Raw genomic sequence first — 16911 nt, 5'->3', positions numbered from 1 at the left:
AGAGAAAATGCACAGGTACTAGTGGCCCAAACTTCACTGCCAAATCCCTGAAGTTTTGGTGAATCATTAGTCACGCCAGGGACAAGGAAGCATCTGAAAAATCCTGTCTCTTCAGATGTTTAGATCTCCTGCTTTGGGTCCCAGAGAGAACTCACTGCATTAGGGGGGAAAAGTAGAGATGAAGATTCCTCTGGAAATAGATGTCTCTGCCATCTATTTTTTCTCCACAAAACACAAAGAGGATGGATGTATACTCAGAACTTTACTGCTTACCTTGAATTCATACATATATATAGCCCATAGTTAATCTCAGCTGTGTGATTTAACTGGAAGGAATTTTATCCCTCATCCCTGCCCCTCTGCCATTCCCAAAACCCAAATACCCTGGCCACTCAATTTTCTAGAATAGGGTTCTTTCAATTGCTTTTTTTGTATAGTACAAATTAAGTATTGTCTGGGTCAGAAAATGGATGCCTAACTCTTTTGGTCTAAATATAAGGCCCACATGAGGCAGCAAGGAGAGATAGGTCCCGACCGGACCCTATTCCTGACAAGTGTCACATTGGCTCTGCCATGCTCAGTCATCAGCTAAACATGAAAATGCAATGCACAAAGAGGTCTTTGAAAATGCTGCTTCAATGTCTTTGCAATTTATGGCTGTAAATCAGAATATTTCATGATGGGACTGAAGGGTGAATTTCCCTGTCTCCATTCCTTTTTGCTCACTGAGGTCCATGAATGTTTACATTAAACTTAAACAACTTAATAAGAAGTAAAATTCCAAAGAGATTTACTCCCTTGCTTCCTCCATGTTGTTCATAAAGGATGGAAATGTCCTTTGATAATACTATGTCCAAGTCATTTCCTCAATTTGAAATTGAACCAAACATTTACTGTATAGAAATGTATGGAACATAAATCAGAACTCTTTGAAAAGCTTACTCTTCCATGATTAATAGACTCCTGAATTCAGAAATAAAGGTTTTTAAAATACAGTCTGTTGGAGCTGGGCAAGAAGGCAATTATTTTTTTATTTCAAATCTTTTAAGTTACAATATTTGTAATAGACCTTTAAAAGTTACAGGATGAGCCTTGAATTTTTCTCCCTGCAATTTTTCAGGTGATACATGACATGTTCTGCCTTCTTCATTTTAGTGAATATTTTTGCCCTGGAAAGGACTAAATTGATGCATAAGTGACTCAATCTCTGCTATATAAAACTGGTAATTGAACTTGTTCACTTTGTGATGTATATTCCAAGCCATAGCAAAGCAGTGCCAAAACTAAATAACTTCTGCTTCTTATTCCTGTTCTCCCAGCACAATTACTGCAGCCCAGTGAGGGGAAACCGGACTCGGGCTTTTTTGTATTTTACTTGAACCTCACTGAAATCAGTAGAGTGGCTCAGCCATCACTGGAGTTTCAGCTGGAAGAGGTAACAGCCTCTTAAGGCTAATAGACATCTAATAAGCAGACCTTCACTAGACTATTGAAATAAAGAAATTACTCTGTGTGATGCTCCAGATCAATGACTTCAAGATCCCACTCTGACAGAGCCATATAAAAAGCAGAATTTTCTACGGAGCTGCCAAAGGATGAACTGGGGCATTCTTATGGCAATTTAAAACCAACAAACAAGCAACAAAAGAATAAGCAATCACAGACCACAGAAAAGGAGATACACTAAAGAAAAAAACATAGATTGCCACTATAGACTATATAATGCTTTAGAAAGAATTACGTATAAATAGAATGAAATACAATGAAATATAAACAAGTGAGGCCAAGCAATAGATTTCCAGTTTCAAAGCAAAATGCTGCTACACTACTTAAAGTCTTTATTGCAGATTACAGAAGTGCAAACTAAATCCAGTTCTCACCAAGATCTGTGATGGGAATTGATTTGGGAAAGAAAGTTACTTTCCCTGAGACTTTAATGCCATTTTTTTCTTCTTTTGTAGAATGAAACAGCAGAAATGTTATTGGGTTAAGTCCATCTGAGCTTATAAATAACAACAATAAAAGGAGGAAAAGAAAAAGAGACTGCTACTCAATGTAAAGCTGTTGCCATAAGGGTATATACTCATAAAGGACTTCTCTGGGGAGGACAAAGAAGGGTATGGATAGGTCTCGTTGATAGGAGGGGCTTTCAGGAGAGGTTTGAGTATCAAGCTTTGAGGAAAGTGTACTACACAGAAAGCTCTAAACTGTGTATAGAAGGACAGCATGAGAGACAAATATGAGGGTCTCCACTTCCTGCAGGATTGTTCCATAAGCAGCAGAAGAGGCACTGGTGTGCACTGAAGAGCCCAGTCCCTACCTCGAGTGATGGGCCTGACTGACGCGGGAGGGCACTTCTGGTTGTCATCCTTTCTTCCGCCGGAAGCTTGTGTTCTTTTCCAATTGACAGGACGACTGACCATGTAAAATCAAGGTCTTATATCAGTCAATACATCCCTCATCTTCTAAGGGCCAGTTTCATGAGATGGCACAGTTGAAAGGAATACTTTCACTCTGCATTGGTAACATCTGATACTTACAAAGATTTGGGGAAGGGGTGACGAAAGGGTACTTCAAAAAATATTGTTCTTGGCAGGACAAAAGAGGAAAAGTGTTCGAAAAGACTGGACACTTGTGTAGTAGAACTCTCTGGAGAAGTGTCCTATTTCAAGATCTCTCTTGCTAACTACTCACTTGCTTCTCAGTTACTACCTTTGCAGGTCACAGAGATGTACTCAGGAAAAGATGGAAGTGGCAACAGAATGTTAAGAAATGAGGGCTTAGTGTATTGACCATGTGAGAGTTCAACAGGCAGTTCCAAAATTGAGTCGTTTCTACCTTTGATAAAAGAGTAACTCAAAATCCATGAGCAACTTGTGAAACATTTCTGGGGGGAAAAAAACCCCAAAACATAGTGCCTTGTAGTTGCAAAGACAAAAAGAAAATTCTGCTTGAAGAGAGAGAAGTTCACTCTCATTCTAGGGAAATATTTCCATTATGCTACTGTTTTTCAAGCGAGAGAGTGAAGCAATTTTTTGTAAGCCCTCTACACTGTATTTCTTTCTTACAGATGGATTAGGATCTTTAGGCACTGATATTCTTCTTTCCCCATTGCTCAGTCATGGGTCAGGATAGACAGGGCTTTTTATCCGAATATCTTTTTGGAACTTGGAAAGACCTTCAGGACAACTCCAGTAACTCTCTTTGGCATCTAAAAGGTTGGTGCTATAATATCAAACAATTTTTATGCCTTACCTAAAACTAGGAAGGAAAGAGTAAGTCTTGAATGTCATTCCTCAAGCATTTTGCTCAGAATCTCATGAAAACACTGGTGCCCTTTTCAGGATGTGATATGGAGACCTTTCTCCTTCTTTGAATATGAGAAGTGCCTCAATTTAAGGAACAGAAGAAAGCTTGCTCTTTAAAGCAGGGAAAGATTGTATTTTAAGTATCGGCCCTCACTCTTAAGGAAGAAAAGGAGGCACTATAAGGAGACAGAGGACTTGAGAAAATTAGAAATGGAAGAGAAAGGAACATGGCACAGTCTTCTCCAAAGTTTCTACTGCAATGAATCTTATTTGGGCCACACAACAGTCCTAGGGATGAATAAACACCATAAAGAGGACTATTGTCTTCAAAATCTCTGATGCAGAAGCTACAAGAGGCCTCTTGGTTTAAGAAATTAAATGCCATGATAGAAAACTGTATCTTTCTTTTATCTCTTCTTGGAAATGCTGAACAAATCACATAACCAGTATTTCCTAAGGTGATCAGAATTTGTTTCATCGTCATTTCCTGGGCGCTTACCCCTGGGGCTGTTATATCCCAAGGTCTGAAGTGCTACGTAGTACCACAGTAAAATCTCAGGTTCCCAGCTCCTCAGACTGAACACATTGTGTTAATGGAAAGACGCTTTTTATGCTTCATCCTTCCCTCTGTTCAAGTGGAGGAATACCGTCTTACCTCCCTGTAGCACCACAAAAGAGCAGTCAATACTTATGAATCATTCCTGATACACTAGTGACTCATGCTACCAACAAACCCATGAGAAAATATCAATCTGCAGAGCATGGGTGGAAGAGCTTTCAGTAAATAAGGCCAGGGTTTATACAGTAAACAAGAAGGAAAAGATAAAATACTGGATAACTGAGCATAGTGCAGAACACACAGCATGAGACAGAAACCCCATTACAAGTATGTGATGATACAAACCAAAGATTGTCTCATAAATCAGACATGAGAGGAATTAAGGTGCATAAACAATCTTAATTCTGACATCTCCTAGTTTTGTGAGTGCCTACCATTTAGCAATGAATTAAAAAACAAAACAAACCACCTCACAAAAATAGTACTATTGAAGTTTAATCTAGCAGTTTATTTAAAGGGAAAGCTGTGCCAGAGGCATGGTATAGTCAAGAAAGGCTGGCCGGCCATCCTTTAACAAGTCACAGTTAAAACTCTGGCTCAGACATAGGTTTCTGTGTATCCTGAATTATCTAATTCATTTCCTAGTAGGAATAATGATATTTCTTCCGTATTTTTATTTTCATAATTTATAATTTATAATTAATTTTTACTTCCTGGTACATGAGATCTGATAAGGAAGTGTTCCATTGTGAAAAAAACCACCACAAAATATAAATAAATAGTACTCATCACATCACTAACAACACTACAATTTGTTTTGCACTTCCCATTTTCCTCTCTTACTGTTTCATGAAATTCTGTGACTACAAAAATATAACCCAGTACAGTAATGTAAAGCTGAAACAAGTACCTCAAGGAAGAAAACGTCCTCTGCCTAAAGTTAATAATCAGGTAGAATTTACTATGCTACCAAAATAATTTAGATTATCAGGATTTCATACATGCCCTAATCTTAGCATTGACTGTTCACATGAAGATTGGCTCATTAGATAAAACTCCTAATGAGAAAAGACTACCTTTCCAAAACACTATCTTGTTTTTCCTAGTGATTTTGTTCAATGAATACTGAGCTTCAGAGCTGCTCAGAGATTTAGTGTACAGCAGGAAAGAACCAGCCTGCTCCTACTTGAACCATATATGTCTCCTGCTGGCTCAGCTGTCCGGCTCTTCTCATTTGGGTTGACAAACCAAATTCAGTTGGATAATATCTTGATTTTTTGGAAGAAAAAAATTTGTGGGCCAATTTTTTTTTCATTTGAAGTAATAGATGGTTCCTTTAACTTTCAGGGGAAAAGTACATTTTAGATGGAAATATGACAATTTTTTTCAGATTGAAAAGATATTTAATGCCAACTGAATTTGACTGGAGTTTTTTTACTGCTTTTGTGTTTCGCTGAGAAGACAATACTTCATTTTGGTTTGACCCACAAATTGCTTTTATTTTTGTCTTCCAGAGTTTGTCTTTGAACTGAAAGATCAGTAATTCTGACCTACAGTTTTACCAAGATTTCATCTCTTTTCCAGTCTGTCCTTAGCCCAGGTTTTCCCATAGCATTTTGCTAACCCTGTGCAATTTCACACCTAATGTTTGACCCCTGTTTAAAGTCTGACCCAAATACAGCATCCCCTAATCCAATCCATTCCCATTTTACTTTCCTAAAATTAAAAAATAAATAAATAAATAAATAAAAATCTTATTTAGCAGTGTTTGCTTCTCTGGAAAAATATTCCCAGTACTTGTCAAGATATAACACAATTTTTGTTACAATTTAAAAAAAAGGTGAGAGTTTTGTTTTTATGGTCATTAAAATACTCAGAAACATAGTGTGTATTTCTACCAAGTGGACCAGAGATGCCAAAGAAGGGCTCCCAACACAGTAGAAGAAACCCTGCTTCTGCCTACTCTGCACTACTTCTCATTTAATATTGGCACTGTAGTGTCCTCACCTCCGCCCGTATCATGGCTGATACCACGTTCAGACCTTTGCCTGGTCGAGGGACACTCACGTATCCGAATTTACTGCTTGACAGGTTGACATTTCAACCAATGTTTTCTGACCTTCTGCACTCCAGATACATATTGATTGTGACACAAGTGATTAATGACTACATTAATGGACATGAAAACCTCCTCCGAAGAGTCTGCTATTCTCTCTACAAGCCTTTTTTCCTGTCCAAAGCACATCATATTCTTAAACAAAGTCCCTTTTCTGGGTCCATAAGCACCTGTAGGTATCCTTTTAATTCTTTGTACAAACTGACCAGCAAGCTGATTGAATAACTAAGCAAACATAGAGAGGAACAGATTTAACTATTTCCTCTTATTGAGCTACAATTTTTGACATATAACACTTTATTTCTTTGAAACTTTTTTCAACACCTGAGAGCATCCCCAGTGTACTCATTTTCCCATCATCCAAATGCTCAATGGGAATTTACTACCCATGTTAATAACAGGTAAGATCCACATAGTGTAGAGATCCACACAGCAGACAAGATGGTCATTGCTTAAAATAAACAGCCTTGGGACCACAAATATGATGCTCACTATCATATTGATAGAAAGTACCTCAGCTTTCTTGGCCTTCACATCTTGACCTTACACATGAAAAAACATACATCAGGAACTGCCTTGCAGACAGCTTAGATTAAACTTAGGTGGGCCCCTTGCTAAGGGTGTTAATGAGGAGCAGACAAGCAGGAATCAGAAACCCAGGAAGAAATGCGTGAGTGATGATGGGCAAGAGAAATTGCCAAGCACAGCCTGAACCTCTTTTGCTGTTGCATTAAATTGCCTTGTTTGGAAACTGTCAAGTAAGATCTAATGAGATCAAATTGCTTCATGTAGTATTGGAAATGTGCATGGCTAGTTTATTAATGCTCAGCCTGAGGAAGGGAGGCCCAGTCTACAGAGAGGAAGCCACCTGTTTTCATAGATTAGAGCAGGTTTAGCAAGGCAGGAAACTTAAGCAATCAAAAGCAGAAAATAAATTATTTAAAACTCTTGTTAAGCTGTGAAAGATAAAATAAGATCCTGCTAAAAAGGAATTCATAGTTGCAGGGTGAGGTAGTAAAAGTTTTATTTTCTAATTTGTTTTAAGAAAAGCCCAGATTTCGGGGGGATTGGGATTCCTTCTCTTTTCCTTCCCATGAGAAATCCAGTCATACACATTTCTTCAAACAGCAATCTTGCTGTTTGTTATAAATCATTCTCAGCAGGCAACTGTGCAGAAGGAATCCAAGGGGAAAAAAAGTGACAACTGCAGCCTGTAAAAGGGTATTTATTGCTATTTTGTGGCTTTTTTTGTTTTGACAAAGTACATTTAGTTTGTCAAATTGAGCTCCATCAGAGCTCCATCATCGTTCCATCAGAATGAGAAATGGAAATAATATAATTGGCTTCACAGCACAACATGCATTCCCCACAAGATGGACTCTAGGAAAGAGTCTGGGCTAAACCCTTGAGTAGGCTGTTGTCTTTGAGACCCCCCCTGGTTGGAGGGTTAAACATTTATGTGCAAATCTGACAGCACAACTTGTATCTTTCTGCACCTAAGGCACACCAGAAATCTTGTTGTTACCCAGATAATGCACATTTCCCTTATTACAAAACATGCAGTCATCATAAGATATTAAACTCTTAGAGAGTATCCAAAGGAGGGCAACAAAGATGGTGAAGGGCCTTGAGGGGAATCCGTATGGGGAGCGGCTGAGGGCACTTGGTTTGTTCAGCCTGGAGGAGACATTTACATTGCACTGCCTCAGAAATGGCACTGCCAAAAGATGTTCAAGAAAAACACCAGCACCTCGTGCCAGAATAAAAAGAAGGGATGATCCAGAGACAGCTCCTACACTGGGGGAAGGTCCCCTGTGAAAATGATCTAAAGCTTTGCTGGAAAGCAGTGAGACCTACCAGGCTAAACAATGTGTTGTGAAATCTCTGTGAGATACTCCTTCCTGCACTATTCACTTTTAGCATGTTAGTTTATTATTACATAATAATTTATTATTTTTAAAGCAACTTTAATAATTTTTTTACCATATAACAGTTTGTTTCAAAAATAGTTGATGTTATTCAAAACAGCAGTCTGTACTGAGAAAATGATGCTTCAGCAAGAATTTTGGTGCAACCCTCAGCATCCTGCATAGAGATTTTGGAGCACAAAAAGTATTTCACAACTTTTCACCCATCCACCCTTTTGCTTTTTGTTGTTTTGTCAGGGGTTTTTTCTTATTTTCATTGTCTTTCTCAATCACCTCTAGGAACAATGACTTGGGTCAGCTAGCTAAATAGGTCAACTTGCTGGAGGACTCTAGAAACTACAAAGCTGTCTGTATATCCTAGGCAATAGGTCACAAAGTCAGAGCAAACAGCTGTAGCTTGATAAAAATCTGGCACTGGAAATGAAAATCAAGTGAACAAGCAGAATGAGGATGTGCATAAACCCAAAAATGCAAATAACCAATTTTGCACAAAAAACCAAGAGGGATACAGAATAGCTAAAGAAAGTCCAATTAAAAGACTCATGCTCCTGAGGGAAAAGAAATAATTTTGGAAATGGAGGTGGACTTTGGAGAAATATGTCTTGACTTACACAGTTAATACAGAGTAAGTAACAAGAACTAGTATGGACCATGTAGTATAAACAGCATATAAAAATACCACATAAATGGGAGTTTTTTTACTCAGTCCAAAGAAGGCTTTTTTCTTATTTTTTTTTTCCCGAAAGTCAAGTGAAGGCTCAGTTATGAGGGGTCTCTATACAAACTATACAGACATATGAACCATGCTTGCTGGAATTTTTATCACCCCCATCTGCTGACAAAGGAACCATACTTCAAGAGTTTGCACCCTCTGAGTACACTGGCCTGTGTTGCAGTTTCCCAAGGTGATGGAAAAATAATGAAGCAAGGAAAACTGAGGCCTGACATAGAAGGTAGTCAACATGAAGACATCAAAAAAGCTGCAAAAAGACAAAAGATTTCACATTAAAAGAGAACCCCAAACTTGCTTGTGCTTCCCAAGGTCAAAAAGCTTCACCTCCTCACTCCTCTCTGCATGAATAACTTCTTCCAGCCATCCAGGCAAATAATTTCCATGGGAAGAAACTAGGAACAAGAGACAGAACCTCCTCAAAATTCTGTTTCTTGCTTCCCTACTGACTGGTCACTAAATGCAGAAATGGCTCAGTATGAGTAGCGGTGTGGCTGGAAGTTTGTGCCTCTCTTGAAACCAGCCCAGCACCATGGCTTCCCAAATCAGACACCCAGAAAATAAGGCAAACTAGATTGTCAACTAAGGAGAAAAACAGAAGTTTAATTACAGTTCCTTTACCCTTTTGGATGGTAGGGTAACAGAGAGAGAAAAAAAACCAAAAAAACAAGAAAAGCGAGTTTATCCAGACAGTCTTTGTTGCAATTTTTTTTTCAATCTTTGTAAAACATTACATCATAAAATAAAGACAATAGCAGCAAAACTTTTCAAGATGGTACAAGCACATTCTGCTCTGTACCCTGGTAATGACATTTAGGAAATTGTCCTTTTTCTGAGAATTCCTTTCTAAAGCACCATTAAATCTTACAGAGAGAGTGAAAGAAGGACAGAGACAAGAAAGTAGATAGAACATCCTTGCAATTGGATTTGCTGATTGCTTATAGTATCATTTGATCAGGAAAAATAGTTGAACAGCATCCCAAGAAAATGTTTCCCCAAATTTTGAGAAAGTTCTTATTCAAACGCAAAGTCGAAAATTACTAATAATGGCTTCTCAGTCCTGTCCAAGGTCCAAATCAAATTCTAGTAGAACTTGGAAAAAAATCAGTCTAAAACTACATTGAAACACTGTCTTGAATAAATTTAAACTGTTGGAAAGCTGAGATCTAGACATAAACCCTGCCTTTTTCTAATTATAGCTAATACATGACTCCAGGACCTGAGAAACTGCTAAATGGTAGGCTGAAAGCTGGTATGCTTGGCTTACATCTCACAGTAGACATCATAAGCTTTACTCTTTAAGCACCCAGCCCTCACAGAAAAAAAAGACTGTGAAGGTAGAATATATTTGGGAGACAAAAGTATTCTCTCTCACATGCCAAGTATTACCTGCCTGTGGTTTGCTCTCAAGATCAGCCACAGAAAGCAGATCCTATTTGCCTCAAAAAGCCACATGCTATAGAAATGTCCACTTTCCCCCAAAAGCAGCAGCACTGGTATTTCCTGGTGATAAGACAGCTCCTATGTGACCTGTAACCAGAGACAAGGGAGCACGACAAGTTCACATCTAGCTGAACGGAGCAGGGAGGCATCACCAGTAAATCTGTGTGCAGGAACCAGTTACTTGTGCCATGTGAACGCTGGGCATGTGCACGTTTGCGTGGGACCTTTCTTCAACTGGTTCCTGAACTCAGCAGCGTTGTGGATAAGTCTTGCCTTCTGAGTGACCTTCCCAACCCACCATGATCCAGCTCACAGATCACGTGGTGGTTACATCAGGACACCCCAAATTAGCTCTCACAACTGCAGCAATGGTATTAAGGAGAGTAACTGCTACTGGTAGTAAAGGAGATGGGGACCTTGGGAAAACTTTGGCAACCTAAAGGAATTTTCAGATCTACACTTTTTTGCTGATATATTTCAGGCAACCAGTTTCATACATTAATCTACAAGCCTTTACTTGAGTTCCACAGGTTTGTGTTGATTTACCTTGTGTTTTCATTGATATTTAAATGCCTAGGGAACTGTTTCTGAAGCTGAGCTAATTTGTATTTAGTATTGATATAATGCCATTCCAGTAAGTATAAACGGCACTGTAGAGATGAGTTAAAACAGCAGGACTTTGCTATAAAAAGCTTAAAAATAACAAGCCACCTCCACTTTACTGCACAGACTTGATGGGAGCAGATTTTGGCCTTAGATAGACAAAACGTAGTTCAGAAAAAGCAAATGTACAGGGAGGACTGAAGCAGTTCCCAGTTAGCTTTAATTTATATCTGTTTAGTAGAAGAGTTCTTATTCTACGTTAGTACACAACATACCAGTTGGTCTTTGCCTGTAATTTACTTCGAGTGGACGATGGAAAAAGTGAGAGTACCAAACATCATGCAATCTGACAACACAAATAAACCCCTGAGTAAATGAAAGCTGGCAAACAAACAGCCCATGTACAGCATAAACACAAATTCTTCAGAAAAATGCAGGTTTTTTTAAGGACAGGGTTTTTAACAGCCTGAACTCACAGACATACACTTTCATTTATTATGGGTTAGAGAATCTTATAGAAAGTCTCTGGCATAGTCCATTAATGGCTTTGGAAGAAGCAGACTTNTAGAGACATCATAAAGCCAAACAGCAGAATTTCAGATGATTTATGATTTCAAAGCAACAACCAAAATCAGATTTTATGAATATAAATCACTGGTATTTTTTAAATTTTATTTGCTATTACTTCTAATAAGATTTATTAGAAATAATGTTCCCTATTAAAGGGTAATGTAATTCACAGACTGCCACATGGATGAAGTTACACATCTTTTCGAAACCACTCATGCAATATCTGCACAAGTTCAGTGATGGTTAATGATTCAGGAGGATCACCAAAGTGGCTTAGCAGAACTCTCCTGCACAAGGCAGTGGACAGTGGGGCTGAAAGCTGCTGGAAAACAAAAGCTGAGTTGTCCTCTGTGTGTGAGGGCTGTGGCTACAGAAAAACACGTTTCCTTTGTTCTTTCAGGTGCCAGTTCCCATGTCAAGTCATGTTGTGCTCAGGGCACGATCTGAGTGCTAAAGTCGGTACCCACGTTTTTGTTTGACTTCTTATTTTCAGGCTGCTGTGAAAAGCCCTAATTTAGAGCAAGGAGTTTTGGATATGGTTCAGACTACTTTTTCTAAAACTTTCTATAATGGTGGAACAGCCTCACTAGAAATAACATAATAAGTTTTTTATAGGTATTACTAAATGCCAGAAGATGAGAATTTTAGCCATAAAATTCTTGATGTCTGAGCTGAGATTCTCTCCCAATCTGTTGCATATAATTAAAACAAAGGGATGTCCTTTACCAGGGGAAAAGCAATTTAGCTCATTAAAATGTTATTTTAGGTGTCAGACATTTCTGTCTGGCCCCCCATGCAATACACCATTTGCACTTCCCATAGTATAGTAAAAATTATGCATATTGAGGTATTTAATAGGTAATCATATTATAGAAGAAAGTATTTACTCCAGTAGCAGCCTGGCAGCTTTCTCAGCAAGTTTCACAGACAGAGAAATGGAGAGGAATGAAAGAGAGCATTTTGCTTTCATACAAAAGGTCATCAAATGCTCTGCTCAGTATCTCACTGAGAGTTTATTCAGTATCACCCTTTCTCCCTGAACTATTATATCCCAAACCAGGAGGTGCTGAAGAAACAGCTGATAAAATGTCAGCCAGGGGCTCCTGCATGGCATGACAAGCAGACAGTAGAATGAGACACACATACACCATCAGCTAGAATTTGGACAGGGAACAGGTTGAGAACTCAGAAAGTTTACATTAAAACTATGACAAGATTTCATTGACCTTCTATTCCACTAGAGCAAACAGTTCTGAATTTGCCCACCAAACTTTGCCTCCTCAATCACTTGTCCACACTGACTTGTTTTCCATGATTTGCCCACTGTCCAACTCCCTGCTCACAGAGACAAGTTCTACAAGACAGGGTTTACTTTCCCTGATCCTAACCAGCAGAAATGCCCTGGCTATGACTAAGTCCTATATTTCACATATACAAAATGCATCTCCATATCATTACATCTGTCTGTGTGACTATGCAGAACTTTTCCATTGCAGGCAAGCATTTCTCGTGAGAACTCAGTTGAAGGAACAGGTAACACTGTGTGCATGATATTGGTCTTGGCATTTGGTAACCAAGGAGAACTGTTAGCACTGTTGCATGCTTTCAGAGTCAGATGGGATATTTTTGGGTGCCTGATCCTTCATAGATGCAAAGCACAGAATGGTGTAACGAGGCAGTACTTTAATTCTCAGAACCCAAATCACATGTCTGAGCACTTCTGAATCTTTTCTGGAATTAAAAGCCAAATCTAAACTGTAGATTTCAATCCTAACCTCCCACCACCACAATAAACCCCCAGATCTGAACATAAAACCTTAGTGTATCCAGGTATGCTTTATTCATCCCGGCACTACAGAATTAGCAAATGATGCTCTGTACTTCTGCATGAGACTTCAGAACATTTGCCCATATGTGACACTCAAGGCCTGCCCAAAACCAGGAGCAATAGGAAGGCTGAAGAACTGTGATGCTTGAACAGACCTGCACCTTGATTTTGTCTGCCTGTGGTTTGAGGAGGATGAAATCTGAGGATGGCCACAAGTTGCCATTTGCACGTTTATGAAGTCGAGCACAGGGCTGCCTGGCATAAAAGTCTCCAGAAGCCATGGCAGCTCTCGAGTCCGATGAAACCTCCCCTGGGGACTGGGCTTACTGCCCTGCCCCTGGTAAGATAAAGCCAGGGCACAGCCCGGCACCTTAAGAGATTCATTGCGGAACTAACCAGAATTCAATTTCTGTTGGATCTGACTGAGTTAGAGCAATCCCAAATGACCTGAAATTTTTCAAACATTGCTTTTTCATCCTTAATTTTCAGACAGATAATGAAATTAGAAAGACAATTTGCCATTTCAAGAGAAGTGAACCAGCAGAAAGAACATACTACGAACTTTCCTCCTCTGCACTACTGGAATTCAGCTTACTCATGCAAATCCTGCAGAGTCATTAGATATGCAAATAGCCATAATTAAAATTGGCATTTGCATAGCCATGCTTCCATTCATAGCCATGGCAATCATGTATTGTGGTGACTAGTTTGATTTTGAGTTGGCTCATTGTGCATAAAATCTCAGAAACTATCACAGAATGACACATGCATTCTGGGGGGCATGCAATTCCAAAAATCCATGTCTGTATGATCTTCAAGTGTCCGTATGTTTGACTAGCTTGCAAGAGTCAGTATGTCTCTGAGATCAATATCCATGCTCACCTTACCTATAAGCCTACAGTTTGAATTGCAGGAATATTTAGGATTTTGTGAAAGCACAGAGAAAGCATTGCTGGCACAATCATGTGTATCTCATTTCCAGCATGCAAAATTTTCTATCTGAAATGGCACACGCAGTAGCCCACAGGCTGAGGCTATAAAAAATTTAGTATGTTTTGCAATTCCCATTAATTATTTTGCAGCCTTTTCTTTGAATATTTACTGTGAAGTCTAGAGACAATTCTGTTTCTTATATCCATATGTCCAGACAGCACAAAAGATTTTTAAAAAATGCCCACAGTTTGGATATATTTCACTTTACTCTAGAAATGCAGAGAGCTCATGTTTAGTTTTTATCAGGAAAAGAGATAGCAACTGTCAAACAAAGAGAATACCTGAAAGGAAATAAAACAAATAATTCAAAGTACTTGTTTAAAAAGTTACAAAATATGATAGCATTAATGGCACTTAAAGCTATAAGCACTTAAAAGTTTACCACCATATATTTCTTAACTTCTTTTCCTAAATTTCCTTTTTCTTTTCTTTTTTTTTCTGAGATTATGACAGCAGCTTATGTCTAAACCCAAACCCAGCAAAAGGGGCAGAGAACCCTGAGATTCTATGGTAGCCCTGGCCCTCATTTGGTTTGTGTATATGCTCTTATGCCTAAAATTCAGATTCAGCTACAGAGAACAGCAGTTTGCCAACACGCAAAAGCTGTAGCTTCCCTTCTGTCTTCATAGTCTTACAGAATTAAAATTGAAGGGTTTTTTTCAGTGGTAGAAAGTGTGACTGAGAAATTCTTTAAAAAAACCACTTGGCCCACTGTTTTATACACTTAGCCAAATATTAAATTGATGTTTCTCTTCTTTTAAACAACATAGCGTGAGATGTTGCATTTTCTTCATATGCACTTTCTTGTGAGAAAAAAAATCCATTTTTCTTTTTTTTTTTTGTCACTGCTTAAGATAAATACCCATGGAGTTTTTTATTTTCTTTTTTTTTTTTTTTAATGAAAAGAGTAATCCAACCCTTACATACACCTGTGTTGATTTTTCAAACCAGCACCCAGCTGGTGGTTGTGTCCATAGACATTCTTTTGGAGTTTAGAAAGGTAATGCATCTGACTCAAAAAAAAGGAACAAAAAACTAGCTTGGATCACGTGCCAAAACATAAACTAAGCCTTACTGAAAGTTTTTAGTTCACTCCAATCGTTTCTCCTCTTTTTAATCACCAGGGGAAGGCTTTATGGATGCATAATTCCCTACAAAGATACACTCTTTTTCATCCCTTTCATAGGCTCTTCTTACATAGCTGCCCTTCGTCTAATATGCCATGGCAGGAGCACTCTGGTGATATTGCCATGGTTCAATTCCTTCCCTTGTGTCTTGCCCTGGTAATCTTATACAGGCTGAAATTTCCATGTGCGTAGCTTTCTGTTGCCATTCTGCAGTGCTGTGTTCCTGGTTTGTTTTGGCAGAGCAAGCTTGAGTCTTTATGGCACAGTGAAATATTCCTCGATGCTATATAATTGAGATTGAATAAGGAGTCTGTATAAGGCACGTGTCTCAATATATATATACATATAAAACCACTAACATTGTTAATTCAAGTCAAGCATCTTTTATATTTAATTTTTGTCTTCAAGTAACGCTTTGTTTTCTTGTTCCCTTTCTTTGGTTTCATTGGGAATCACTCCATTTTCCAGGTCTGAGTGCTGCTGGATACAGTTGGTCAGGACTGCAGTGCTAGAAGAGATCTCGGAATTACACATCTTCTCTGTCTCCTCTTCCTTTTTTTCTTCATCCAAAGAACAGTTTCTGAAGGTCTCATAAATTTTACGCACATCCTCAGGGATGGTCTTTTTGAGGTCTTTGTTTTTCCTTTTGGTCATCTTAGCGGATGATCCAAACTTGTTAATGATGTTGTCCTCGGATGCCCCCTGCCCGTGCTTGTTAAGCTGATCTGGCCCTTTAAGGCGCAGGTTGTTAGGCCTGTTGTTGATGCTTTCCTGAGAGGAGGCCTTGAAGCGCCCTGTTTCCAAGGTAGCAAAGACAGAGCGCTTCTCTGGAGAGAGCATGTCTAAGGAGTGAGCTCGCTGGTCCAGGCCAAGGCGTCTGCGCTCCATGCTCCGGATGGTGGCTGCGCGTTGAAGTTTGTCGTGGATCTCCACACTGAGCCTCCTCCGTGTCTCTCTGAACTCAGCCGTCACATTTGCTTTCCACTCCGCTGCGTGGGCTTTTATTTCTCCAACCTTTACAAAAGAAGAAAGAGAAATTAATTTTTAAAAATTAAAAAAAAAAAGAAAAAGCAAAATGAAGCTACAGTCTTTCCTTTAGAACAGCAGCATAAACATTTTCTTCTCTGACACAAAATCAGAGAGTGGTCCCATCTCCACTGCATCCATCTCTAAACACACCATGTCCATCCATCATTAAACACACCAATTAGTGACTAGCTGATGGCTTATGGGGCATATAACTTGTCTGCCCGTGTCACACTTTGCCACCCCATGCGTTTTATAGCTGTGTTACATGATGAGAGTTGTTCGTGCTAATCCCTCCTTGGTAAAGAACAAAATTCCTGATTCGTAAGGTCAGCAGTAGATGGTCTGGAGTGGGCAAAATTAATCACATATAATTAAACCAATATGCTTCAGAACAGCACAACAACCAATGCAGCAGTACAGTAATGTATCTTCCCATATTGATTATGGATGGAGCTGTTCAGTCCCACCGAAGGTCCTGTTGAGGGCCACAGAGTCACAGAGCAGTTATCGTTGGAAATGCCCATTAGGTAATTTCAACTGGCCCTCTGACTGAGCCAGTCTAGAGTTCTCAGGGGCAAATGTAGCTGTCTTTAATGGAGGTTTCCATTGCACAACTGTCCAAATACCACTCAAGTCATCTTGAGGAGTTTTCAAAACATATTCTGAGAAATTACTAA

General features: G+C 39.0%; 1 protein-coding gene across 4 annotated transcripts in view; it reads right to left on the bottom strand.

Annotated features, from left to right (window-relative positions):
* Positions 1-9224: 9224 nt before the first annotated feature.
* Positions 9225-16911, bottom strand: part of KCNK10 (potassium two pore domain channel subfamily K member 10) — a 70801-nt gene continuing 63114 nt past the window's right edge. For all 4 annotated transcript variants that reach the window (XM_017813924.1, XM_017813926.1, XM_017813927.1 and 1 more), the window contains exon 7: positions 9225-16219. In XM_017813924.1, coding sequence (XP_017669413.1) covers positions 15596-16219 — 624 coding nt within the window. In that variant the 3' untranslated portion in view covers positions 9225-15595. The remainder of the gene's footprint in view (positions 16220-16911) is intronic.

This window comes from Lepidothrix coronata, unplaced genomic scaffold (genome assembly GCF_001604755.1).
Source record: "Lepidothrix coronata isolate B3197 unplaced genomic scaffold, Lepidothrix_coronata-1.0 Scaffold43, whole genome shotgun sequence".
Classification (NCBI taxonomy): domain Eukaryota; kingdom Metazoa; phylum Chordata; class Aves; order Passeriformes; family Pipridae; genus Lepidothrix; species Lepidothrix coronata.
Note: the sequence above shows the minus strand (reverse complement) of the source record. Positions and strands in the feature narration are given on the sequence as shown.